Source organism: Rattus norvegicus, chromosome 5 (genome assembly GCF_021556685.1).
Source record: "Rattus norvegicus strain SHRSP/BbbUtx chromosome 5, alternate assembly SHRSP_T2T, whole genome shotgun sequence".
NCBI lineage: Eukaryota > Metazoa > Chordata > Mammalia > Rodentia > Muridae > Rattus > Rattus norvegicus.
Window position 1 is genome coordinate 29,562,355 of NC_141538.1, and position 27,696 is coordinate 29,590,050.

Consider the following 27,696-nt stretch of genomic DNA (forward strand, 5'->3'; position numbering starts at 1 on the left):
GGGGTGGGGTATGAATAGAACGATCAATGATCTAATGAAAGAAGCCACAGGTAAACAGTAACGAGAGGAGGACTGAAAAGTATTTACTGGCTTTTTTATCTGTTAGCCCTTGAAATGGCAGTCAAAGCATAGTCATGGCAGAATGTAAATGTGTGGAGTGGGGAATTTTACAGACCAAGGCAGAGGGATAAGAACTGGCCAGAGGTAAAGCACAGTGAGGACTGACATTAAGGATAACATAGGCTACCAACTACAGAAGTTAATTAAAATGCCAGTGGGAACACAGCATCAAAACTCACCTTCACCAAGAGTGGTATGACTTCTTAACACCCGAAGAGTGGGCTTAATGCATACAAATACAAATGACCTTCAAGGTGAACAGTAATAGAAACCAGTATCTTAGCTGGCACTCCTAAGTCCACAGTGGTTGAGACTAGTTCCCATAAAGCCAGTAGGCTGCCTTATTTTCTAATCTATCCCAAGTAAACAAGAGCCAAGGAAACCATTCAAAATGGAAAATGTACAAAATAGGGACTTCACAGGAAAAGTCTAAAATAACAGACTTATCCAAACCTAAGTTCCAACAGTCAGCCAGTTTGGTTACCACACTTGGCTCCATCAGACAACCTAGGAAACTGAATTACAAAGCCTGGTCTGTTACTGCTGAGCAGACTGTACTTGCTGTACTGATGGTTGAGTAGGGAAGGAAGGGGCTGACTGATGGTGGGGGGAGGTCACAAACCCAATTTTGAGAAACACAGAAGCAAGAAAAGTCAGAAAAGGCTATGGGCATAGATAATGAGTTACAGTAATAAGACAGAAAACACACTTGACAATAAGATCAGTGTAAAGGTAGTAAGTAGATTTGTGGCTGAGAGGCCTCTCTGAATGTGAGGGGTAAAGGATAACCTTTATTTGTACATAGAAGAACCAGGAGGCAAAGGAGACAGTAAGAATATATAGTTAGAGCCTTTAAAGGAGAAGGGGTTTTAAAAATAATAAAATGGTGGGCCAATATGGTAGTGCACATCTTTAATACTAGCACTCAGGAGGCAGAGACAGATGGTCTCTGCCTTTGAGGCCAGCCTGGTCTATAGGAGTTCTAGGATGAACATGCCTAGAATGACCCTGCCTCGAAAAATAAAAGTATCTAATGGTCAAGTTTGCCCAAGAGACTCCCAAAATAGCTACTGCCGTTGGTTGCCTCCCAGAGATGCAAGAGACCTATTCTTTTTTTTTTAAGATTTTATTTATTTATTGTATATAAGTACACTGTAGCTGTCTTCAGACACACCCGAAGAGGGCATCAGATCTCATTACAGATGGTTGTGAGCCACCATGTGGTTGCTTGGAATTGAACTCAGGACCTCTGGAAGAGCAGTCAGTGCTCTTAACCACTGATGCAAGAGACCTATTGAAGACACCATATACTGTAGACACAGCGCCAAGGGTCTGTGAGCTGGAGCTAACCTGAAAGCCTCCTCCCTGAGGACTTTCATAGTACCAGAAAACACCAGGCAAGCTTCCAAAAGAAGGAAACCAGCAAAAGTCCTACTCAGCTATGACAACTATGACTCACAGCAACAACCAGCATGTTGCGATAACCCCAAGATTCAGACAGTGGGATGCACATCTTGGTGATAACCAACAGCTCTCTAACAAGAGGGAAACCATGCCTAGTACAGGAAACCTCATCAACTACCCAGGGCTAGTACAATCATAGCTCTTGAAAAAGAAACTACATCCACCACTTTATTTTTTTTGTTTGTTTGTTTTTGTTTTTTTTTTCCCGGAACTGGGGACCGAACCCAGGGCCTTGCGCTTTTTAGGCAAGTGCTCTACCACTGAGCTAAATCCCCAACCCTCAACCACCACTTTATTAAACCAGCATAATTCCTAACTACATTTTAAATATTTGTCCTTATACCCTCAGGTAACTATCATTTTATCCTCATCAATAAAAAACTCTTTGTACCAGAGGCCACTACATAAAACCACAATTGATCAAAGTATAGAGCTGAGAAGCCCAGGTCCAACAGATCTGGCTACAAAATAACTCCTGCACCTAAGTACCAGGGATCACTAAGGAAGAGGGGACTGAAAAGACTTGAAGAACCAGAGGATAAGAGGGTTTGCTTGTGAGATTGGGTCTTAGGAATCTTCGTGCCAGAAGCCCATAAACCCTCACCAACGGGAGCTGAACAAAGACAACAGACATACTAAAAATAGACAGGGGGAAGCCTACAAGGCCCCAAGTCCTACACAACTACAGGCAACTAAAGAATGTAGAGTGAGAAAATAGTCCTCACCAGAGAAGAGCACACCCCAACTGGTTATGAGTTATTTCCTATGTCCACATATATACACTTGCGTAACAATTACTGGAGGGAAAAAGACCATGACTTTGAAAGAGGAGGAAAGGGTATATGAGTGCCACCACGGTACATGCATGCCCGCATTTAAACACTACAAACACAATGTACACATACTACTTAAAGAAAAAGGAAAAAATGGGAGAAGGTATGGCATTTAACTAAGCCGGCTAACTTCATATTCTTTATTTCTCTCACATGTTTTAGGGTATTAAATAATCACACCCCTTTATCTGAGTATGTCTTAAAAGGTACTAACAGCATGCACTTTTATTAATGTGTAAAAGTTTTCTGACCTTAGAACATGCCCACACATACACAGAAATGTTAAATAAAAAAGGAGAGAGACATGAGTCAAATTCAAATAAATTACTTATTCAGTAAATGTTGGGCAATAATTAAATGCCAGGAACCATTCTAGTTATCATCTATGAATAAGTCAAGTCCTCACAGAACAATAAATAAATATACATGTTGGTAAGTGTTACAGAGAAAAACATTGAAAGAAGAGTAAGAGTTACAGAGGATGGCAGGGCTTGTTATTTTATGACAGGGAAGGCTAACCACTAAGATGGCAGAAACCTGAAGGAAGCTGAATGTTCCTGAATAGAAAATGTCACCAGCCTTAGAGAAAGCGTGTCCTTGACATGTTTAAACAACAGTAGGATACTTGTATTGAGGTCAGCAAAGGGGAAAAGGAAATGAGTAAACCGCTGTAAGGATCGCAGAAATGAAAAATCATTTGAAGATTTAGAACAGAGATATAAGATATTCTAATTATGTCCATGTCGGCATGACACAAATAATGATAACTAAATTCTGGCAATAAATGGACAAACAAGATCTTTGCACAATGACAAAAATATAAATTGTTTGCTATTCTGGAAACAGCAGCATTGAAGAACGGCGTACGGCAACTTACTGCGATTTGCCTTTTATCAGTTTCTCCTCTTTTATGATGAAGATCTAAATGTGTCAGTTAAGAATCGTAAACAACTGTCCTACTTGATACTATCTCCACTGTCTGAGGCTGGCTGGAGTAGTTTATTTAGCAGATGAAAGTGCTTGTTGTCAAGTCGAGGACCCAAGCTCAATCCACAAGACCCATGTGGCAGAAGAAGAAAATTAACTCCCAGGTTACTCTCAGTGTGTATGATTCACACACATTTTGGAATATGTACAAAAACACAATCATATATGTAACATTTGTTTAATCCTGAACTGTTTCTAGCTTAGAAAACATGTTCAATGAAATACTTCTTCTTTTTTTTTTTTTTTTTTTTTTTCCTTTTTTCCTTTTTTTCGGAGCTGAGGACCGAACCCAGGGCCTTGCGCTTTCTAGGCAAGCACTCTACCACTGAGCTAAATCCCCAACCCCGAAATACTTCTTTAAGCAGACACGAACTGCTAAGGTATCACATGCAATAGTGGAAGGATACAAGTCAAGTACTCCAAGATTGTGACATCCCAAATGTAGTCATAGTAGGAGTCCATAGCATCATGGCTGCAAAACAGAATCGCATTACCTCTCATGCAAAAAACCTTCAGCCTTATGCAAAACAAACAAAAGAGAATTCGTACCTGTTCTGTTCCTGCAATGACTTGAAGGCTGTTTTGTAGTCAATTTCTCTGAGGAACTGACATAAAATTGCCACCTATGTAAACAAATGATTAGAAAGGTAACATCACCCTTCCTGGTATGAGAGGGTAATCTTTACTTTTCATATTTATTTATCTTATTCTATGTCTGTTGGTGTTTTATACATGTATATCTATCTGGGCATGTGTCCTTATGGCGTGGAGAGAGAGGCCAGAGAGGCCGGAACTGGAGTTACAGATGGCTGTGAGCTGACATGTGGCTGCTGGGGGCTGAACCCAGATCCTCTGGAAAAGAAGCCAGTGTTCTTAACCACAAAGTCAAACTCCCCAGCCCCACAAATATATTCTTTAGAAGACTTGAAATAAGGTTGGATAAAGTCAGTTCATATTTATGGATCCCATTTGATTTTCATTTCAAAAACCTTTATCTCTGGCCACAAACTGTTTATCAGTAACCTAAATTACAGATCTTTCTTCGTTGATGAGAAGCAGAAGATGGAAAACATCAGGCAAATGTCCAAGCATCCAAGCTCACAGGTACGTGGGTCTGTGCTTTTAAAGGCTGCAGGTATATATCCTTTTTTAAAAACACTAAGTCACCAGTCTCTAAACACATAAGCAAACATCCAGTTCTATTAGGCAGGTTCTGAATGCTTACGCTGACAGGAACTGGGAATACGGGTCAGTGTTATAACACTTGCTAGCATTTGTAAAGATTAGGGTTAATCTCTAGTATTGAAAAAAACAAAGATTCAAAATAAAAAGTTAAAAGGAAAAACAAAACAAAACAAAACACCACTCCAGCACTTGGGAAGTAGAGGCAGGCAGATTTCTGTGAATTCGAGGCCAGCCTGGTGTACTAAGTTCCAGGACTACCAGGGCTACACAGAGAAACCCTGTCTGGAAAAAATAAAAACAAAAAACAACAAACAAACAAACAAACAAAAAAACCCAACCAGCAACAGTAACAACAAAACACATATGACTTAGTGTCTTTATAAAATTGTAGAACCATCACCACTAATTCTAAAGCACTTCCATGAAAGAAATCCAATGTCCCGTAGGAGAACTCTTCCTTCTCTCTTCCACTGAGCCTCTCACAGGCATCAGACCATACGCTCTATCGCTACAGACTTGCCTGTTCTGAGCATTTCTTACAAATGAATCAAATCATACTGTCTTTCTTTCACTTAGCAATTCTCAGTTAATATGTTCTATAGCACACATAGAGAGTTCATTCCATAAGATGGCTGCAGGATTTCGAGGTATAGATACAGCATTTTACTAAACCATTTTTTAATGGACACTGAGAGTCTCTTCCCTCTATTTTTGGCTTCAGTGAACATGGCTGTTATGAACATTCAAGTACACCCTTTTCTAATTCTGAATATTTAAGTCAAGTGGAACTGCCAAACCATTTGCCGAAGCTGTACCACTTCCTGTTCCTGCAGCATGAGTTCTCAGGCTTCCCCAGTGACTCGCATACACATTATCACAAACAAGAAAGTATGAACTGTTTCCTTTCCACTGAAGGTCAATGGCCAGTGTGTACTAATTCCAACCTGCATCTAGTTCAGTTCTACAAAATATTAGGGAATTTAAACATGCTAAGCTACTAACAGCCATTCTGATATAAAATAAAAGCTATTTCCTAGTATGAATTTGCATATTAAGCCTAACACAAAATATAAGCCAATATTACAGTATCACAAACTAACCTGTGTATGACAATTCAGCAAGGAACAGCATTTTATCATCCGTTTTATCACCTACAAAAAAGACAATGATTATTTTAAAATACCAGCTCTCACTGACTGACTAAGAAGGATGAGGAGGATGTGGGAGGACAGCAACTATGTGGGAAGTCAAGGCTCCCCGTGCCATTTTGCTAATTTTGAAAGTGCTATAAAGAAATAAACTACTAAAAAAAAAATCTTTAAATCTTACTTTAAAAACTTGTTATGTACTGAAAGTTTTCATTTGTTATATTATACTAGTGGTCTAAATCAGGTTTAACTGTAATGCATTTAGAAGAGCCAAGAATAATCCAGTATGAGGTAGAGAGGGGGAAAAAACGTATGCCAATGGTATGTAGACAGCAAGAATAAGTCCTTCTACCTTCTACAGACCCAAAGGCCAGCACACAGAAGGACTAATGTCTTGGAGGGCTGAGATAAAGCTCAGCCCTTGAGTAGCACGCACAATACCCTGAGTGAGACCACAACATCCCAAGATCATAATGGTACTCAATGTTAACTAAAAAAAAAATCTAGTAAGAGTAGATCCTAGGAGCCGAGCATGGTGATGCACACCATCAATCCCAGCACTCAGGAGGCAGAGACAAGCAGACCTCAAGGCCAGCCTGGTCTACAGAGTGAATTTCAGAACAAGCAGGGCTATGTAGAGATACCTGTCTCAAAAACACAGAGTGGACTTAAGGGGTTTTTTCGTCTGCTTTTTAAAGATTTATGTATCACTTCCCAGGCTGGCCTTAGACTTAATGTAGTAGCTCTCCTGGCTGAGCCCTCCAAGTGCTGGGAACCTAAGTACCTAGCACAACAGCCAATTCCTGACTTAAGGCACACTTATCACAGAAGAGGGTAACTATGGAAGGCAATGTCCATTTACTCCAGTATCCTAAGTACCTAGCACAACAGCCGATTCCTGATTTAAGGCACACTTATCACAGAAGAGGGTAACTATGGAAGGCAATGTCCATTTACTCCAGTATCCTAAGTACCTAGCACAACAGCCGATTCCTGACTTAAGGTATCTTATCACAGAAGAGGGTAACTATGGAAGGCAATGTCCATTTACTCCAGTATCCCTTCTTAGGTGTATCAAACACACATAAAAAAGGCAGCTAGGCAACAGAAACGATATTATTTGAGAGCTAAGTAGATATTCTAACAGGATTAGCTAAGTGAGGAAAAGAACTAACCATGGTGCTCAGGACTGGGGCTTAGTGTCTGGCATTTTGGAGGACTTTGTGGAAGGGCATGACAAAGACACAGACATCAGTTCTGAACAAGCTGAATCTGAGGCGTTCTGGGGGTGTGAGGTGGCAATATCGAAGCAGGAACAGACATTGTAATATCGGCACTGAAAGGGGACACCAGCTGGGCATGCCAGGCATGGTGGCAGATACCTGTGACCCTAGTCCTAGAGAAGGTGAAGCAGGTGGATCACTAGGAGTTCAAGGCTAACAAGGGCAACATATCAAGGCTGCCTCCAAAAGGCCAAAAGTAAACAGAGAAATCTGGCCAAAAGCCACCAACCTGAGAGTCATCATCACAGATATAGGTATAACTAAGTTCTACCCTATGGGGGCCCCTAAAGGAAAACATGAAGGGAGGAGACAGAGAAAGAACCCCCAAACAGCTTACCTGGTCTGTGTATACATCAGGGGGCACAGCCTTATTGAAGAAGTCAGAGCACACAGCCCCTGCCTGGAGGTAATAGTGAAGAGCTGCTGAATGCTGGTTGGTGGCTGAGGGAGAAAACGGGGAAAGAGTTACCTGCCATTAAAATACAAGAACTCAAAAGGACACAAAGCGTAAGTTAAAGAGAAGACCTGCATGGCACAGCAGGTGAGGTGCTGCTACCAAAGTGACCCTCAGAATCCAACACACACACTCACACACACACACACACACTCACACACACACTCTCACTCACACACACACACACTCTCACTCACACACACATACACATTCACACACACACTCTCACTCACATACACATTCACACACTCACACACACACACACATACACACACACTCTCACGCATACACACACACTCTCTCATACACACATACACACACATTCACACACACTCACATACACTCACACACACACACACACACACTCACACACAACTTATAAAAAGAGCAAAATTGTGCATATGTATTTGAGTAGTGATAAAACTATGGAACTGCCTTCACTCAGGATAACACTGTGAAAACTGCCTTCATTTTAAAAAAAGAAAAAAAAATCAAAGTGATACAGTAAATTCTTAACCTCCTAAAACTGATTAGCCAAAATCTAGCTTGGATTTTTTTCATTAAATTTATAGTATAAGATTTAATATATGGAGGGTTTGTTTGTCTGTTTTTTGAGACAGGGTTTCTTCTCTGTGCAGCTCTGGCTGTCCTGGAACTCACTCTAGAGCTCAGACTAGTCTTGAACTCAGAGATCCACCTGCCTCTGCCCACCATGTGCTAAGATTAAAGGCGTGCGCCATCACTGCCTGTCTTATTAGATGGAAATTTTTATTTTCCAGACTAGACATACATACTTCTATTCTAATCTTTAAAGATACCTGAGAACTTATATAGCTATATGCTTTCACACATTTGCATTCGGCACTAAGTGTTAAAAACATCAATTATCTGGGCAATGGTGTCACATACCTTTAATTTCAGCACTTGGAGGCACCTCTTTGAATTCAAGGCTATCATGGCTTACAGAGTTCCAGAACAGCCAGGGCTACACAGAGAAACCCATCTCAAACCCCCTCCCCACAAAAGACAAAGACAAAGACTAGAACAAACAAAAAACCCAATTAGCTGGCTGTGGTGGTGCACACCTGTAACCTATAATTCAAGCACTAGAAAAGTAGACGCATCATGACAGGTGTTCTAAGCCGCCCTCAGCTAAGTCACGAATCAACAGCCAATGGGCTACAAGAAACCCTATCTCAACCCTTACAGTCCCTCAAAAATATTATTAGATACATCAAAGTTTGTTTTATTATCTCCTGAACCTTTAAAGTTTGAAATTTTTATTTTAAAAACATTGATCCTCAAAGTGATAGCAGTCAGAAATTTTATCTGTATAGTATTACAAATTTTGAAAACTTCATATTGACTTGGAAAATCCTATGACACATATTTGTCTATAAGGGCAGTAGAAATTAATTTCCAAGAATACAGATTTTAGGAATATATATTACACCTGTGTTCTCCTGAGTTTGAGACATGGCCTTGGCTGCCTGGTTATTGGTATTACTATGTGTCTTGAACTTTTAATAACCCCCACTATGTGAGCCTCCCATGTGCCGAGATTATAAGGATAAAAAAACCCACAATGAGAATTTTTACATTTATTTATATTATTTATCTTCTGTGTACATGTACAGGCACACATATAAAGGGCAAAGGACAAGACTCCAGAGTTGATTCTCTGTGCCCACTGTGTGGGGCCTGGAGATTGCACTTGGTCGTCAGGCTTGGGAGCAGGTGCCTTTACCCACCGAGCATCCCACCAGGCCCAGGTTAGAATTTTTAAAGGGCAGTTTTACAAACAAGCTTCACTCAGTGGTTAAGAGTATGCACTGATCTTCCAGAAGACCTAACTTCAATTCCCAACATCCAAATCAGGTGGCTCACGCAACTCCTTTTAACTTGAGCTCCACAGGATCCAAGAAAACTAACATCCCTGCACCCCAGAAGCACTCCCACACATGTGATATAGTCACATACACAAAGTAGTAAAATGTGTGTGTGTGTGTGTGTGTGTGTGTGTGTGTGTGTGTGTGTGTGTGTGTTTACTAAATCAAGCCCAGGAATAATGAAATTTAAAAAACCCCAAATACCCACTATTTAAAGGGCAGGGGCACTAGAAGGATAGTTCAGCCGTTAAGCCTGCTTTGTTGCTCTTCCGGAAGATCCCATGTGAGACCTTGCTCACTGTTCCTAACTCAGATAATCTTTTTTTTTTTAAAGATTTATCTATTTTATATGTGAGTACACTGTAGTTGTCTTCAGATGCACCAGCAGACGGCATCAGATCCCATTACAATGGTTGTGAGTCACCATGTGGTTGCTGGGAATTGAACTCAGGACCTATGGAAGAGCAGTCAGTGCTCTTAACCACTGAGCCATCTCTCCAGACCAACTCAGGGAATCTAATGCCCTATTATGACCTCCTAGGCACCACATGTGCATGCACATAAACACACAACAAATAAAAGGTAAAATAAACAACTTTAAAGATTTTAATTTTTTTCTGAATTAATTAACTTTATTTTTTGTTTTCCTTTGAGGGGAGGTTGCAAGGGCAGAGGCCAAATACGTAGGGATAGGGAGATGAATGGGATTCTGTGCATGACGTGAAGTTCATAAAGAATCAATTAGGGGCTGGGGATTTAGCTCAGTGGGGCTGGGGATTTAGCTCAGTGGTAGAGCGCTTACCTAGGAAGCGCAAGGCCCTGGGTTCGGTCCCCAGCTCCGAAAAAAAAGAACCAAAAAAAAAAAAAAAAAAAAAAAAAGAATCAATTATAAGTTTTAGAAAAAGGTATAAAGTTAAAAGCAGATAATTCAAAAATAGAATAAATTAAATTATGCAACTGACTCTTAATTTATCGTGAAAGCTGGTCAAATCTCAAAAGTTTAATAAACTGTGTATCAGACAGGCTTTCCCTTCTAGACGTGCTACAGAAATCACACCTAGAGCAAGTGTGTCCCACTTACCAAAGTAAATGTCTGCTTGAATAATCAGCCACGCGTGGCTGTTTGGGTTGACACTGAGTGCGTATCGAACGACCTCTCTCACAGTGATTGCCACAGCTTCAAAATCCACAGACTGCAGGCTGAAGGAAAAGAGTATACCACCATCTGTTTTTAAAGTGTTTCAAATTTCACAATGCATTTATTAAAAATAAAAGATACAACCGAAGTCTCAATAGCCATCATTACCTCTGACAGTACTTAAAGCAACAACAACATTGTTTTCCAGAAAGCACAAAAGTACTAACAACACTCCTATGTGACCTGCTAAGGACCCAGGACCCAGGACTTCACACGAACACCCTGGCTTTTACCGCCAGGTTCCAGGTGAGGGGTGGCAAATACAGCTCCTCAGTGCTGCAGACAGCACCACAGCAGCTGGGACACACCATGTGCTGTGGCCTGGGGTAAATGTGGAAGCCTGCAGTTACTAAACCAGAAAAGCCAAGCCAGCACCCAAGAAAACAGCTGATGGCTACCCTTCCCTAGACACCAAAAGCCCAGTGAAAGAGAACTCAGTCTTCCTTTGAGAAGCAATTGCTCATATCACTGTCACTTACAAGGGAATGTGACAACGTAGGACTAAGGGCCTAAAGGGTTAGATTTTGTCATGACCCACAACTGTACCCAGTACAATGAGGAAGGAACTACGGCTACTAACAACAAACAACCAGGTCTATACACAGCGAGAGCAGTTAAACAGATGTTATGTTACTGAGTGTACAAAATGTTAATAGAGCTAAGACTCCTATCTACAGAGCAACCAGCATTAAAATAGTAACCATTAATCCAGTGTCATAGACACTGTTCATAGGGATCTGTAGGGACTCTTGATCAGAAGTAGTTTTCTGGTCAAACAGGCAACCACCATTTATTTCTCAACTGATTCAAAGTATTGCCATCGTAAAAGACAGCAGTTAAGCCTGCACTACCATTCACTCTCCATGTCAAGGATAGATATTTTTATACCTATTTTAGAAATGAAGAACTTAGCAAGAAAGCAAGTGACTCAAGGTCATGTGTGGACAGTGCACACAGAGGCATGTTTCAGGGCTCCAAAATAAGCCATATTTGCTTTTTATGAACATAAACTGTAAATCTACTGTGGCAGTCTGAACTTGCCCTACAGAGTCACCAAAACTACCTGTTAGTTAAAGACAAAACTAGCAGACTGGAATGTCGCTCAGCTGCAGGCTGCCTGTGTGGCACTGGCTCCGAGTTCGATTCTCAGCACCAGTCAGAAGGAGGCAGGACACAAAATTGTTTCCACCTGATTCTCAGAGTCCTACAGCATATACCACGTCAAGAACAAACCCAGTTTAAATGGCAGAATGTGTAGTCAGTGTGCACGGTGTTCCTCTGCAAACAAGCAAGCAGACAGCAAGTCCCTGGAGCTGTCCCAGAGGCCTGACTGTGACACAGGTGCTTTTCTCCCTCACTCCTGATTTTGTACTTTTTGGTTTCTTTTGTTTGTTTGTTTTTGTGTGTGTGTGTGTGTGTGTGTGTGTGTGTGTGTGTGTGTGTGTGTGTGTTTTTAAGGGGGGGTGTGTTTGTTTGCTTGTTTGTTTTGGCCTCAAGTCAATGATCCTCCTGCATTAGCCTGCTGAATTCTGGGATTATAGGCATGCACTACTGTCAGAACATGGTCCAAGAATGGAGATTTCTGAGTGCTTGTGAGAATTCTCCAAGAAACCAAGATAAGATTATGATCTCGGTGCTTCTCTTCCAGAGTATTCATTATAATAGACCGTTGATACTTATTTATATGCCTATCTATATAGATATAACTTGCTGGGCAAAGGAAGCTTGCCCTTGGGACCAGATACTTTATTCACGTGATCTTCTTAACCTCCAAAGTATAAACTGTCCGATGCTCTTAATAAAGCTGGCTATTGTATGAGACTTCAGTCCACCTCATTGACCAGCTCTTTTCTCCCAGGTCTCACAGCCTCTAGGTTGGTAAGCACATCCCCAGACCTGCTGTTTCCAATCTCTAACTATGAGCTGAAAATACATTATTAATATTTCCAGTACTGCCTTTTCACCTATGTACTAAAACCTTCTCTTCTTCAAAGATATCCCTAAGATTTTGAGGTACACACTAGACTTAGGAGGGATGGCAGAAACTGGAATGGGCCATAAAACTGGCATGATACTTCACCCCTGTAACCCTAGCTCTTGGGAGACTGAGACAGAAGGACTGAGAGTTCAAGACCAGCCTACACTACAAAAAGAGACCCATTTTAAGGAAGGAAGGTGAATGGATGGGTTGGTCCTATGATAATAAAAAGGCTTTGGGTCCTGATAAAAAATCATAGTACTACAAGAGCTCTATAGGGATTCTAAGCAGATCGCTCTTGTAATTACTAGGAAGATAACAACTGTAGCTGAGAAATACCAGGATGTCTGTCGAATCCTACACACTGTGGCCTTTGGTTATCTCAGAGTACCGATACGAACAGGGTGAGTTCTAAATCCATCTCTTCTTACTACTACTTACTTAGGAATGGAAGACGGCCAGATGGAAATGTGCTCAGCTGTGATGTCATTCACAATGTCCTCCTATTGGAAAGAAAAACATGCTTTTCATTTTTAAGCAGTATGATTTAAAGAGATTTCTTTCCAACAATTTTAAAATGAAGGTATAAGATACTGACCCGAACATTGTGAAGCTTCACAAAGAGTGATAAAATAATAGTCAAAACCAGTGGTTCCTATGAAAACACGTAAAAAGAACACGTAAAAGTGTGTGTACCTGCCTGTGTGTCCTGTCAATCTCTGTCACACCAAGTATTTTCTATTTTCCTTTTCTAGACAGGGTTTCTCTGTGTAGCCCTGGCTGTCCTGGAACTCATTCTCTAGACCAGGCTGGCCTACAACTCAGAGATCCACTTGTTTCTGCCTCCCAAAGGCTCGGGCCACCGCTGTCCAGTGCCGAGCAAGTATTTTCTTTTTCTTTTTCTTTCTTTTTTTTTTTGAAAGATTTGTTATATAGAAGTACACTGTAGCTGTCTTCAGACACACCAGAAGAGGGCATCAGATCCCATTACAGATGCTTGTGAGCCACCATGTAGTGCTGGGAATTGAACTCAGGACCTCTGGAAGAGCAGTCAGTGCTCTTAACCACTGAGCCATCTCTCCAGCCTGCCAAGTATTTTCTTACAAGAGACTATCTTTTGGGAATATGGCATCTACAATGGAGTACACTAATTTTATTTTCAGTTTCACGATAAAGTTATAGTACATACTACATGCTTCAATCATTGCATTCATATCCCTAGTTTATAATCACTATCATATCGGGGGTTTTCTCTATTCTTTTCTTGCCCGTGTTGCTCACCCATACTTTTGATACAAGAAATTGGGAGAGCAATGCGAGGAAAATGGACCACATCTCCCCACCTCCGACCCCAGGCCCTGTGACTGTTCAACCACTGAGGGTCCCCAGCATCTTCCTTTATGCCACTCTGATATCTTTCCAGCCAGGACTTCTAGCTATGACCTATGTATTCTTTTAAAGTCATATTTAAAAAACAAAACCTAGGTATTGACCATTAAGTAACATGATATTGGTATCATTTTTAAAAGAAGTCAGAGCCTCACATATTTAGGGAACCTTGTATGTTGGGGGGTAGGGTGTGACAAGGCTGCGACTTTATTTTTGTATTTTGTATATTTTTTTGAGACAATGTTTCCTTACAAACCCCAGGCTGAACTCAAATTTGAAATCCTATCTCAGGTCTCCAAGGATTTGTACTACAAGTGTGTAGAACTGTGTGCCACCATACTTAGCCAAAGACATTCTTAGTTTAAAAAACCCTCACTGTATTCATTAAACCAGCAAGTATAAAATTCATCTTTTGATTCAGATTATCCCATGATCAATAAAGATCATTATAAATACATTTTGTTGGTGATTGAACCAGCATTTGAAATCTCTAGTCATTCCCAAAATTCAGTAATCACATAAAAAAAAAACTTACCCGTAATTTTTTGATAAAAGAAAGTAGTTCACTCCTACAAAACAATTGTATATATGCTTAATATCAAACATTAAAATACGATAAAGAATACAAACGGTATGATGCTTTACATCTCGTTCTTAATTCCAGTTATGAAAAGTATGTCTAGCTGGGTGGTGGTGGTGGTCCTGGCCTTTACTCCTAGCACTCACATTGAGTTCAAGGCCAGCCTGGTCTATAGCAAATTCCAGCATAGCAAGGGCTACACAGAGATTGTTTTAGAAAACAAACAAAAAACAAAAAGGGAAAAGTATGTCATAGCCATTGGTATTATAAGCCAGCACCATTTCTTCTCTATTTCCATCACACGAGTTCTTCAGTACTATCTGACTGTAGACTGCCTTTGACTTCAGTGATTAAGTCTCTGGGTTGGTAAGTTGGCTCAGTGAGTCAAGACACTTGCCGATAAATCTAAGGACCCACATTGGATCCTTAGAACATACTTGAGAAAACAGGAGAGCACCAACTTCTCTAGCTGTCCTCTAGCCTCACATATATAGAACAAGCCTCCTTCCCAACAAATCATTAATTAAAAATTACATTGATGGTAGACAGTCTTCTAAAACAAAACGTTATTTCCAGGAATGGCCAGGCAGAGGGGAGCATAAGAAGAGGACCCAAGAATTCTTCTGATTATATTTATTCATTGCACATACATACATGTATGTTTCATGGTTCAACGGCGGAGATCAGGTGACAACTTGCAAGAATTGCTTCTTTTCTTCTAGTATGTGAGTGGGACTGACCTTGAGATGTAAGACTTGGAGACAAATGACCTTATCCCCTGAGCCATTTCAGCAACACAATTTTTTTTTTCCGCCTGTTTGGTTTTTGAGAAAGGATCTCACTCTATAGCCATGGCTGTCCTGGAACTATCTGTGTAGACCAGGTTGGCTTGAACTCAAAGGATCTTCCTACCTCTCTGCCTTTCAAGTGATGGGATTAAAAGTGTGTGCGATTATGCCCACCATCAGAATTCTTAAGACTATACATTTTGAGGTTTTTGTTTTGTGGCATGCAGAAATGAACCCACAGTCTTGTGAACATTAGGCAATACTCTCCCTCCCACTGAGCTACACGGAAGCCTAGGATTATCTATCTCCACAAATCTATAGGATAAAGATGATCTGGGAAAAGCACAGATAGTGTAAACTAATGCCAATGCGACAAAAGCCTGCAGAGAAACATACCGATACATTATGCCCAGCGTGGACTCCCTCTGCTTTATGAGACTGACTCTGCCATCATTTCCTCGTTTGTGCTGGTTAGACACGCTGCAGATCTGAACAACAACTTCCCAAAGGTCTTTAGCAGTCCGTCTACTCTCTTTAGGACCTGGAAGCTCTTTGCAGGTGGCTGCTAAGAGCTGTCCAAGCTGAAATGTGAAAAGCAAACTATAGGTGAGAGTCTAATTCACACGGTGGTCTTATAATAAAGGCACATTGGAGGGAAGACAGGCGCCTCCCCAAACACTCCAGCACTTACATTCAGTATACAACACAGTGTTTGAGAACTCTCCTTCCACCATATCTTCCAGGGATCTACTTCAGGCTGTGAGGCCTGGAGGAAAGCACTTTTACATGTGAACCACCTCACAGGCCTCGGGCAAGACAAAATTAAGATTACAGAAGGTGGAGGACCTAACGTTGACTTAAGGCCCTAAGACGCAGGACCAATTTTGGAATAAAGAATAGAACTGAAAGCAGAGAAAAGATGGGTCACAAAGAGGGGAGAATATAAGTGTAAATCAAATTCAGGGCCAATGGGAGAGCCCAGTGCATTCAGTGGGATTCCTAAAACCCAGGTTTAGGAAAAATAGAAACCAACAGCTGGATGTGATGCATCTGTAATTTCTGCATTCGTACTGCAAAATGGGAGGCAGATAGAAGAGTCCCCGGGAAGCTCCTCAACCAGCTAGCTGGGGAATTCAGCATGGCAGAAATAAGAGGCTCTTCAAGCCCACCAGGAAACCCCGGTGCCCACAGAACTGAAACTGGATTAAAAAGAAGTTTTTAAATGGAGTCTCTACTATTTTAGGTCACTTCTTTCGGAGAAAAGGCAGAATTGTGACAAACAAAAACTGCTGTTTTCCTGTATTTTTTTTTGTTATAAAATTTTTCTAAGAGAAATATCTAAATAGTTCACCAACTACCTGATACTCCATAACTGTACTCCAGCACTTGCTTCTGATTTTGAGTTAGAGAGCAGCACAGAAGTAACTGACATACCATAAGTCACGTGCTTAAGTCAAGGCCATTGGTTTATTAAACAGGTAAATTTAATTAAAGGTAAGCTCCTGGAGTGGTGATTATGTCTAAAATTCCAGCACTTAGGAGAGGCTAAGATAGGAGGAGCTCAAGTCTGAGGCTAGCCTGAACTATACATCAAGTTTGAGGCCAGCCCAGGTTACACATTAGAAGTTGTCTCAAGAGTAAAATCTTACCCCCAACCCCCAAATGTTAAGCATTTCAAATGACCTGAACTCTGTAAACTATCTTGAGCACCTGTGCTAGGTAACATATAGAACACAAGGTAGAAGATTAACTGCTTTCAAGGACTTATGTATCACAAGGAAGACTGACTATCACAAACACTACGATGAAATCAGGATGAGCACAAAGCTAGCAACACAAGAAAGTGATTATGCGTTTAGAAAACACGAAAACACATAAGCCAGCTGGAAGGGCCATTCGGTGTGCAAGGAGAGTAGACAGCATGTACAGAGGACAGAAGCATAAAAGCATCACGGAGGGAGCGCTGTGAGGGCAGCAGAGAAATTTAGCAGGACGCGCACCTGCCAAAGCACTCACACCTTAAAAGGCCTGGTGGGCCAGACTGAAACTCTCCAGTGTGGGGCTGGAGAGATGGTTCAGCCTTCGGAGCACTGGCTGCTCTGCCAGAGGTTCCACGGTGAAGTCACAGTACCCACACAGTGGCTCACAACCTTCTGCAACTCACGTGGAGGGGATCCGATGCCCTCTTCTGACCTTTGAGGACCAGACATGTAAGAAGGGAACAGACATGCAAGCAAGCAAAACATCCATACACAAATAAAATTTAAAAAACAAACAAACAAACAAACAAAACCACCTGAGTTGTTATCCTACAAGATCAGTATCACTGGCACTAACTGCTCCCGCTCCTCCTCCCTAACTGCATACTCAAAGTGTCAGTGACCCTCGTGCCTGTGAATCCTGTGCTGACATTCACTATACTACAGCATCTCCCTTTCTGACTGAAGGAGAGATTAGAGAAGTTTGTATTATTTGAAAAGAGACTTTTATTTAGTCATCTGCTAAAAAATGTCCCTTTGGTTACATAATTATGTACTGTATTGAAAAATAACACGGGCTTTACCCTTAGCCCAACAGCTCAGTCACACTCTCAGGAATGCTTCTCTTTCTTAATAGACAATAGACAATTTCTATTTAAAAAAGAAGGGGAAGGGGAGGCTGCAGAAACTGTATGCACATCAACTTCAGCACTTGTTGGAAATCTGAAGTAGAAAAATTGTTGAGTTTCAGGGCACCCCAACTTATATACCAAAAGGTGCTGGGATTACCTTGTTCACATGCGCAATAGGAAAGAGCTTTTGAAGCTAAGCTACATTCCCAGAACAAAACCATGTACTTCACTACCAACTGACAAGTGTTTACCTTAACTGATACTGTACTATAGAAATCAGACGAATTTCAGAGTGGCAGGAACTAATGAAATGGGTATATTAATAGAGTACTAATATAAATTACCAATACTCTGACAATCATTTTAGATTAAACATTAATTACCTTTACATACGGATTATTCTGAAATAAAAATGCAGGAACTTGCAGAGTAAGATACTCATTCTCTCTCCAGTTTAACATGAAAGCGACACACTCTGCAGCCACCACCTGGCGAAGGGGAATATCTGAAAAGCAAGGAGACAACAGTTGGAGAAGCCAAGCCGGGGAAAAGGTCTTCAATGTTCAGGGACCTCACCTATGAATAAGTCAATGAAAGAGTAAATAATGTACTGGAGATAATTTAAAGTCCAACAGTAGTAGGGAAAGCTGATTTCAGCCACTGTTTCCTTTCACTGTATGGAGGCACGCTGTCAATGTTTGTAGCTCAAAGCAGTACCCAGACTGTAAAATGCTTTAGAAGTAAGAACGTGATGTGTGCTTAGTCACAGTGCCAAGAGGCCACTGGATCTCCTGGAACTGGAGTTAGAGATGGTTGTTCTAAGTCACCATGTCAGAGCCGGGAACTGGGCCCAGCCAGATCCTCTCGAAGAGTGGCCAGTGCTCAACTGCTGAGCCATCTCTCCAGCCCCCCTCAACCTTTTGTTCTCTCACTCAATTTGAGACAGGTTCCCTCACTGAATTTGCAACGGCATCCCTACACGTGTGCACGCGCAAGACAAAATTTGCTTTTATTTCTTTTTTTAAAAGAAAACCTTTTTCCTCTCACTTCCTGACCCACAGAGACAACAGCCTACCAACTCCAACTCCAACTGGAGTGACACTGATAGCCTTGACCTCTCAGAGATCCACGTGCTTCTGCCTTCTGAGTGCTGGAATTAAACCATGTACCAACAATCGAAGCTTCGTAACAGGAGATCGTAAAATTGTGATATAAGACCTAGATGTGATGATTCCTATCTGGAATCCCAGCATGAAAGACTGAGAGGAAGAAAGAGGTCCAACTGTAGGACAGGCAGAGCAGCCCATGCCTGTAGGCCCAAATACTCCAGGGGCTAAGGCAGAAAGATCCCTTGAAGTCAGCATGGGCAACACAGCAAGACCATATACTGTATCTTACAAAATAAATAAAATCACAACATAAGTTTCTACAATGTGTTGAATGGTCAAACAAAAACTCTTTTCACTTAACTTCACACCCCTGCCTCAGAAACTTCTGAATGAAATCCTAACAGGAAATAAGATGCCTACACATGTAACCAGTGAACGGAGTTCATACTACTTTAGGAGGACCTTAAACGCAATCAAAGGTCTCCTTCTAAGAGAAAAAGCAGCCACATAAAAACAAGGGCAGAGACTAGAGAGATGCAGTTCCAGCCATGTAATCCCCAGATTGCCAGGAGCGACTAGAGACTAGGAGGAAGCAGATAAATTGTCCCCCATGTTTCAGGAGCATGGTTCTGAATCACACTGATTTCAAATTTTAAATCACCCAGTTTGCATAGCTATTTTGGAAACCCCAGGGAAGAAAGTCTCTCCTGTTACCAATGTTCTCAATTTACTTCTAAACCCAAATTGTTCCAGAATAGAAATTTTCCTATAGCGGTAAAGTCAAGTAAACAGACCCCTACCCAACACACACCCCACAACTAAGTATCGAATTTTGCATTTGTATGTGTTAACCAATCTTACCAGGAAGCCTCATTTCCAAATATCCTCGTACCCTACTGATGAGGTCAGAAGGAGGTCTCTCTCCTGAGTGCCCCACTCCAGCTTCATGGGTGAGAATATCCAAGAGGAGTATCTCATTCAACATAACCTGGCGGAGCTTCGGTGAGAACTCTGTTACCAACTCCAAACCGGCTGTAAACAGCTGTTTCGAATGGGGAAAATCCTGTGGGAGAGGAGGGCGGAGTCAGTGCTCTGGGACCAAAGTACTACGTATCTTCACAGGGAACACTGCATCTAGGGGAGTGAGGCTAAATTATCCTTTTCTTTACTGTTGATGTATTAAAATAAACACCTATAGGGGTTGGGGATTTAGCTCAGTGGTAGAGCGCTTGCCTAGGAAGCGCAAGGCCCTGGGTTCGGTCCCCAGCTCCGAAAAAAAGAACCAAAAAAAAAAAAAAAAAAAAAAAAAAAAAAAACAAACCTATAACTGCATAAATTATTAAACAAGTTTGACAGAAATTATACAGTAACAAAGACTTTGTATTGCACAAGTATAAAATTATGTCAAGAACCATTCTCCATCCAAGATGCTCAGAATCTGACCCTGAAATAGGTTTCACTTTCCACTCTTTGCTTATCATTCTATTACATTGTATAACTGGCTACTGTATCAAACAAATCCACATCCTTTCCTACTCACATGCTGCAAACTACTACCCACCCGGCTATTACCCTTCCCATCTTCTTCTCATTCTAATAGTCTGACGTCCCTAATCACAATCAAGTTATCTTAACTGGAGTAGACGCTACACCCCAGTGTTCTGTTAGTCTTTTTAGTTATTTGTTTATTTCTTACAGGACCCCATGATGCAGCCATGGCTGTCCAGAACTTCCTATGTGCACCTGGATAGCTTCAAACTCAATAGACCTGTCCTCCTATGTGCTAGGATCAAAGGCATGGGCCATCCTTCACTCCAAATACTTTTTTCATAGGAACGTTTTTGGAGGGTATTTTCAATACAATTCTGTGTAGCCCTGGCTGCCCTTGAACTCACTCTGTAGACCAGGCTGGCCTCAAACTCAGAGATCCACCCGCCTCTGCTTTCTGAGTGCTGGAATTAAAGACAGGCACCATTTCCTCCAAGAGACTTACCATTTTTGTGTATGACTGTTTTGTAAACAGGCCTTAGACCGCACACAACTGGATTTGGAATGTTTGTAAGTCACCACTGGGCACTAGAAACCAAGCCTAGGTTCTCAATAAGAGCAGCCAGGGCTTTTAACCACTGAGCCATCCTTCCGACTTGCTACTGCTTCCTGTTCTCTATCTGTGTGGTATCCATATGAATCATATCATTCTTGGACCTGATAGTGCTCTGCTCTAGGATCTCATCCAGTACATTAAAATCAGGAATAAGGGAAGGAGAGATGGCTTAGCAGATAAGAGCATTTTATGGTTCTCAAAGAGGACCCCCAAGTTCAGGTCAAAACAATCACATCTGGTAGCTCCCTCCTGGAACTCTAAATGTAGGGTGCCTCTAGTGTCCATACACATGCGTACACACAAATACATAATCAAAACTAAAAATCCTTTTCACAATTAGCAAACAGGGCTTTCTGTTCTGATTAGAGAGGCATGATGTGTGTGTACATTTGTGGGTGTGGTGGACGTGCCATGCTATGTATGTGGAAAACTTAGGGCTGGTCTTCGCCTTCTTTTGTCTCTACAGGTTCCTGCTACCACGTCTGACTTTATATGAGTTATGGGATTTGAACTCAGGTTCTCACATCCACGCACCAAGCACTTTACCCACTAAGCAGTCTCCCCAGCCTCTGAAGAAGGTCTGAGCAAATGTTTCATTCCCATGTCACTCACCTTGACAGTACTGCAGTGCAAACCTTTGGCCATGAGAATGTAAACCAAATCTCTTGTTAAATTGTCCTTAATTCCTAGGATAACAGTACTATATACAGAAGGTACCTCCCACTAAAAAATAAATAAATAAATTCATAAGCACATGTGCAGAGAAAGGCAAATCTAGGTGAGAATTTCTTAAGGATTTGATTGCATTTTTCAAAATGTATTAAAAACCACACAGTTTTCAAACAGAAGGAAACTAGCAGTAAGATGTTAAAGCAAGTAAACATTACTAGTGAGATCACTAGAGAGAGGACTAGTTTCTAAAGGATGACGCACAGTCAGGACGAAGGACCAACAGCAGTGCAGCACATGCTAAGCATGCGCAAAGCCACCAGGACACTTCGACAGCACAACACGTCCAAGATGGCAAACACTCCCAAGACGAAGAACTTTAACTACCTCTCAGGTAATTCTCACAACAATGCTACAAGATAGGTACTACTGGCCCTCACTTTACAAATGACAAAACTGAGGCAGGCATATGAAGGGGACAAATTGAATTACACAGCCGTTAAGTATAGAAAATGGAAGTCAGTGCCAATTTGCCTCCTAATTATTATATTTTCCCCTTAAAATTAACATCAACAAACATACCATAAATACCAGGAGAATTCTTAATATTTAGAACAATTTCCACGTCACTGCATTTGTATATTTAAGCCTTATAAAATATAAATCAATTTCAGGCTTTTCCTGAACAACGTCTCCAGGGGAAAACAATACAGTCAGAAATATTGCAAAAAGGCTGGAAAGATGGTTCAGCTGTTAAAGGCAAGACTCAGCCTGGTGGTGGTAGCGGCACAGGCCTTTAATCCCAGCACTCAAGAAGCAGGGGCAGGCAGATCTCTGAGTTCGAGGCCAGCCTGGTCTATGTAGTAAGGTCCAGGATAGCAAGCGGCTACACAGAAGAAATCCTGTCTCAAAAACAAAACAAAACAAACAAACAAAAAAGACCCACTGCTGTATTATTTGAAGTTTCTCCTATGGTTACTGCCTCTTGTCCTATAAATGACAACTCACTAATAAGAGTGTTTTATATATATTTTAATTTTTACTATATTTTGAGACAGGGGCTCAGTATATAACTCAGGTTGGCCTCAAACTCTGGCTCCTCCTAACCCTGCTTCTTGAATGCTGGGATAAGAGGTGTGCATCTTTGTTTTTAGCTTAAATTGCTACTTTAAAAAGTCATCTTTATATTGGACAATGATGGCTTGTGACTTTAATCCTAGCACTTGGGAGGCAAAGGCAGGCTGATCTCTGTGTGTCTGAGGTCAGCCTGGTCTACAGAGTGCGTTCTAGGATAGCCAAGGTTTTACTTTTTAATGTTGTCTTGAAATCTAAAGATTACATTTTGAAATCAACTTACTGAGACTTCTTTATAAGACTTTTTTAAAAAAAGTTTCCTACACAAGGGAAGAGATGGTTAAAACAACTGACTGCTCTTCCAGAAGTCCTGAGTTCAATTCCCAGCACCCACATGGTGGCTCACAGCCATCTGTAACAGGATCTGATGCCCTCTTCTGGTGTGTCTGAAGACAGCTACAGTGTACTCATATACATAAAATAAATCTTAAAAACCAACAACTTTCTTAAATAAAAAGAACTGTGGGAGGGGGTGTCCCCAGACAGGATTTCACAGTGTAACCTGAATGTGCTCTGTAGACCAGGTTGTCCTTGAACTCAAGAAATTCCACCGCCTCTGCCTCCTGAGTGCTGAGAGTAAAGGCGCGCAGTGCTCTATCTGGCAGAGAGCAGAGTATGCTTCAACAAGATCCGAGTTCAGCTTGGGCTAGGAAGAACATGCGGCGAGCTGAGGAACTATTCCTGCACTGGGAAGAACGCCAAGAGCCCTCACATCTAGCTGAGGAACTATTGGTGGTTGAAAGCTACTAGAGTGAGAAGAATGTTTTCCTCATGCCTGTTTCTCCATCAGACTGTCCCACATCCATGTAAGTATGGGCAATATTAACTGGTTCCAGAAGCTACAGGAAGAAAAAATAAAATTAAAGACTTGAAGTTGGGGGGTTGGGGATTTAGCTCAGCGGTAGAGCGCTTGCCTAGCAAGCTCAAGGCCTTGGGTTCCATCCCCAGGTCTTGGGGAAAAAAAAAAAAAAAAAAAAAAGACTTGAAGTTGGGAAAAAGGTTTGGTAGATCTCAGAAGAGCTAAGGAAGTGTGGGAATAAATGTGACCAAAATACACTGTACACAAGCAAGAAATTCTCAAAGGCAAGAATATGCAAAAACAAACTAATAGGGTTGAAGGTATAGCTCACTGGTCTATTACTTGATCAGAGTGAGTGAAGCCTCGGGCTCATTTCTCAGAACCAGAAACAAAAAAAAAAAAAAAAAAAAAAAAAGAACAAAGCCTTGAGCCCTGTTAATAAAGACAGGACAAATAATACACATTTTACCTAAATTTACAGCCGTGTTCTGACTGTAAGTGGAACACAAACTCGCTGTTCACATTACTGGATATTTTTTGTGTGTTTTCCTTTTTTCCTTCCACAGTCAACAGTGTAAGTACAATTGTGGTCATGTGACAGTCCTAAACTATTAATGGAGTCCTCATTATTTAAAAAAAAAAATGCAGAGACTACAGTTTCTCTTAGATTACAGTATAATACAAAGAAATATATTCTTAATAGTTTCTTACCTTATTTGACACAGTCCAAAACTGTCGCTCTGAGGTCATACCATGTAATTCTATTAAAATCTGTCTAATCCGCCAGGGATCCACTGATAATATAAGCTGATGCTCCAACTGGCCAATATTGACACTTGCTGAGGCTAAAGAAGAGAACTCTATTTCAGCTAATGATTAAACTCAAACTTAAATGTCAAATTTTAAGTATGATACAACTAAGAGAAATAGCATATGTGAAGTGCTTAAGTTAAAAGTAGAAAACGTTTTGAAAATAGAATTGTTTTATGTAACTCAAATTATATCCTAACTTCATTTCCACACAGAAAAACCTACACACAATGTGTGCGCTTAGTAAAGTGAACACACACACACACACACACACACACACACACACACACACACACACACTTTCTCTCTCTCTCTCTCTCTCTCTCTCTCTCTCTCTCTCTCTCTCTCACACTACAGTAAAAATGTAACAGTCAAACTGGTCCACAAAAAGAATTTGAAGAAAGAATATGGAAAAAATGATATAAACAAGTCTCCCTTCTAAACATATGTTAATAAAAGTATGTACGCAATAAATCTTTATAAGCAATAATAAAGTATGTGGAGAAGTGTGTGTGTGTGTGTGTGTGTGTGTGTGTGTGTGTGTCCGTCTCCACATGTGGAAGGCAGACAGCCTGCAGGAGCTGGTTCTCTCCTGCTGGTATACCAGGGAGGTTCCATCACGAAGGGGTTGTCATGACATGACTGTGGACAAACGGTACAGTTGCCATCCTCCAGCCTCATCACACCTTGCTTAAGTCATGACCACTAAAAATCTAATTTTGGCTCCAGTTATCAGCATTCGACAACACACACATACTTAGCAGTTTTGTGGGTTAATATTGTTCTTTATACTGAACATTAGGACATTGAGGACCAAGCCAAGAGATTCACAACCTTGTGGTTTTAAGGCTAACATATCTTTTTTTTTCTTTTTCTTTTTTTTTTTAAAGATTTATTTATTCATTTATTGTATATAAGTACACTGTCGCTGTCTTCAGACACACCAGAAGAGGGCATCAGATCTCATTACAGATGGTTGTGAGCCACCATGTGGTTGCTGGGAATTGAACTCATGACCTCTCGAAGAGCAGTCGGGTGCTCTTAACCGCTGAGCCATCTCTCCAGCCCTAGAGTAACATATCTTACTAATAATAATAGAACTGTATTTTGATTCAGATAGATAAGGTCAAAAGTGGGAGGAACATCAAATAAGGCAAAAATGACAATGTTCTCAAGGTTAGCCAGTGATTAGTAGCACAGCCATATTAGTTGACCAGCACAATTACTTTTGGTCCTAACAATTCCTTACCAATCTCCTCTCCACTCACACTTTTACCCTCAAGAACATGGGAGCACTATGTTATATTCGCCAGCTAAACCATTTTATAAATTAAGACTAAATATCCGTCAGCCTCTAGCTCACCTGAGAACTGTGAGCTGCTCACCCAGAAATCTAACCATGGCAGACAGATTAAATTTCTATTAATTATCCACAAAATACCAACTAAAATACCAAAAAGCCTTGGGTAGTATCTTAGTATTAGCTTGAAGAGGGACAAACTATAAGCTAGCAGAACAGGACTAACCTGGGATATCATAAAATGAAGTCACAGGTTTAATGCACAGATTTACTCTTGGGGATCTCTTCCTCATTTGATCAACAAGCAGCTTTCGTTCTTCATCCTTCAACAATGTTATGAAAAGCTCATGTGAAGAAATCATGAAGACATACTGTAGATCTTCCAACCCCAGACACACATTCCTAGAACAGTAAGAAACATTATGAAACAAGAGTGGACATTTTTGCTTGGAAAAAACACTCGACCAATTATTAGTCCTAAGCCACATTTAAAGTTAACAATTGTTGTTGCTTAAATTACAATGTCAGTGGTATAATAAACTAAAAAACAAAGAGGTCTAGAAGGCGACTACAGTATTGGTGATTCTGAGTACTTGCTGTTCTCTTAAAGGACCTGAGTTCAGGTCCCAGCACCCGTGACAGGCAGATCACAGTCACCTGTAAGTCCATCTCCAGAGGATCCAACACCCTCTGCCAGCCTCCATGAGTATCTGTACATGCATGTACACACACGCACACACAGACACACACAGACAGACACACACACACAGAGACACACAGACAGACACACACACACACACATCTGCTGAGCTAAGTTTAATTCCCAGAGCCCACATGATGTAAGGAAAGAACACAACCCTTTGTCCATTGACCCCCACACAGACACTCTTGCATGTGCTCATACAGAGACAGAAACAACACACACATAAACATAACATTTAAAAAAATAAAATGTCTAAAAAGAAAGAAAATATTTTTCGCATGAAACTAAGTTCTGAGTTTAAAACAAAGAGGTACTTACTTTAGAAAAGCAGCCATGTTTCCTTTCAAAGAATCTGAAGCTTTTTCTATGTCTATTGATCTTGAACATACCTAGGAATTTGAATAATTTTCATTTGAATATGCATCTCAGCTTGAAATATTGACATTTCTAAATAAAGAACTCAGTGTATGTGTGTGTGTGTGTGTGTGTGTGTGTGTACACTCGCGCGTGTGCACGTTTTTTTCAATGAGTCGGATGTTCATTCAGCCTGGGTGTCTACTTGTGCACCTGGACATGCCCGATGTCTGCAGAGGCCGGAAGGCAGTACTGGACAGATCCCCTGGAACTGGAGTTAAAGATGGTTAAGCCAGTGTTGGGTCCTGGGAGCTGACCTGATTCTGTAGAACAGCCAATGATCTTAACTACTGAGCTGTCTCCACTGCTCCAAACAACTGAACTTTTATGTTTCAATTACTAGTCACCAATTTGGTTAAATAATTTAAGACAAAAGTCCAAGATAGGAATTCATTAAGGAAAGGAAGTGGACCAACCATATTCATAAGCTCAGGCATATGTAGTTAATAACAACTTGGTGCTTTAAGTTCCTATTTAGGAGACAGGATCTGCCTTCTACTAAGTTTCAAGAATTCTTCTAACATATAAGACAGAAGCATACTGCTAAGTACCCTCAACAAGGAGAGCAGTCCCAATCCCTGTGACAGATCACTACACCGAGAGATAAAGCTATAATGCTTTTTCAGTTGGGTTTGTTTCGGGGTTTTGTTTTGTTTGTTTTGTTTTTGAGACAGGTCCCACATATTCCAGCAGCCTCTAATTTGTCAAGTAGCTAAGAATGACCTTGTACCTCTCACTCTCTACAGA

The 27,696-nt window shown here is 40.9% G+C and overlaps 1 protein-coding gene across 1 annotated transcript in view; it reads right to left on the reverse strand.

Moving 5' to 3' along the window:
• Positions 1 to 27,696, reverse strand: part of Ints8 (integrator complex subunit 8) — a 47,321-nt gene that overhangs the window by 1,065 nt on the left and 18,560 nt on the right. Inside the window, 16 exon segments of the mRNA NM_001427841.1 lie at positions 3,295 to 3,338; positions 3,812 to 3,876; positions 3,954 to 4,027; positions 5,690 to 5,740; positions 7,358 to 7,461; positions 10,445 to 10,563; positions 12,981 to 13,042; positions 13,138 to 13,194; positions 14,464 to 14,497; positions 15,693 to 15,877; positions 18,291 to 18,412; positions 19,878 to 20,079; positions 21,733 to 21,843; positions 24,434 to 24,567; positions 26,059 to 26,234; positions 26,854 to 26,924. Coding sequence (NP_001414770.1) covers positions 3,295 to 3,338; positions 3,812 to 3,876; positions 3,954 to 4,027; positions 5,690 to 5,740; positions 7,358 to 7,461; positions 10,445 to 10,563; positions 12,981 to 13,042; positions 13,138 to 13,194; positions 14,464 to 14,497; positions 15,693 to 15,877; positions 18,291 to 18,412; positions 19,878 to 20,079; positions 21,733 to 21,843; positions 24,434 to 24,567; positions 26,059 to 26,234; positions 26,854 to 26,924 — 1,611 coding nt within the window.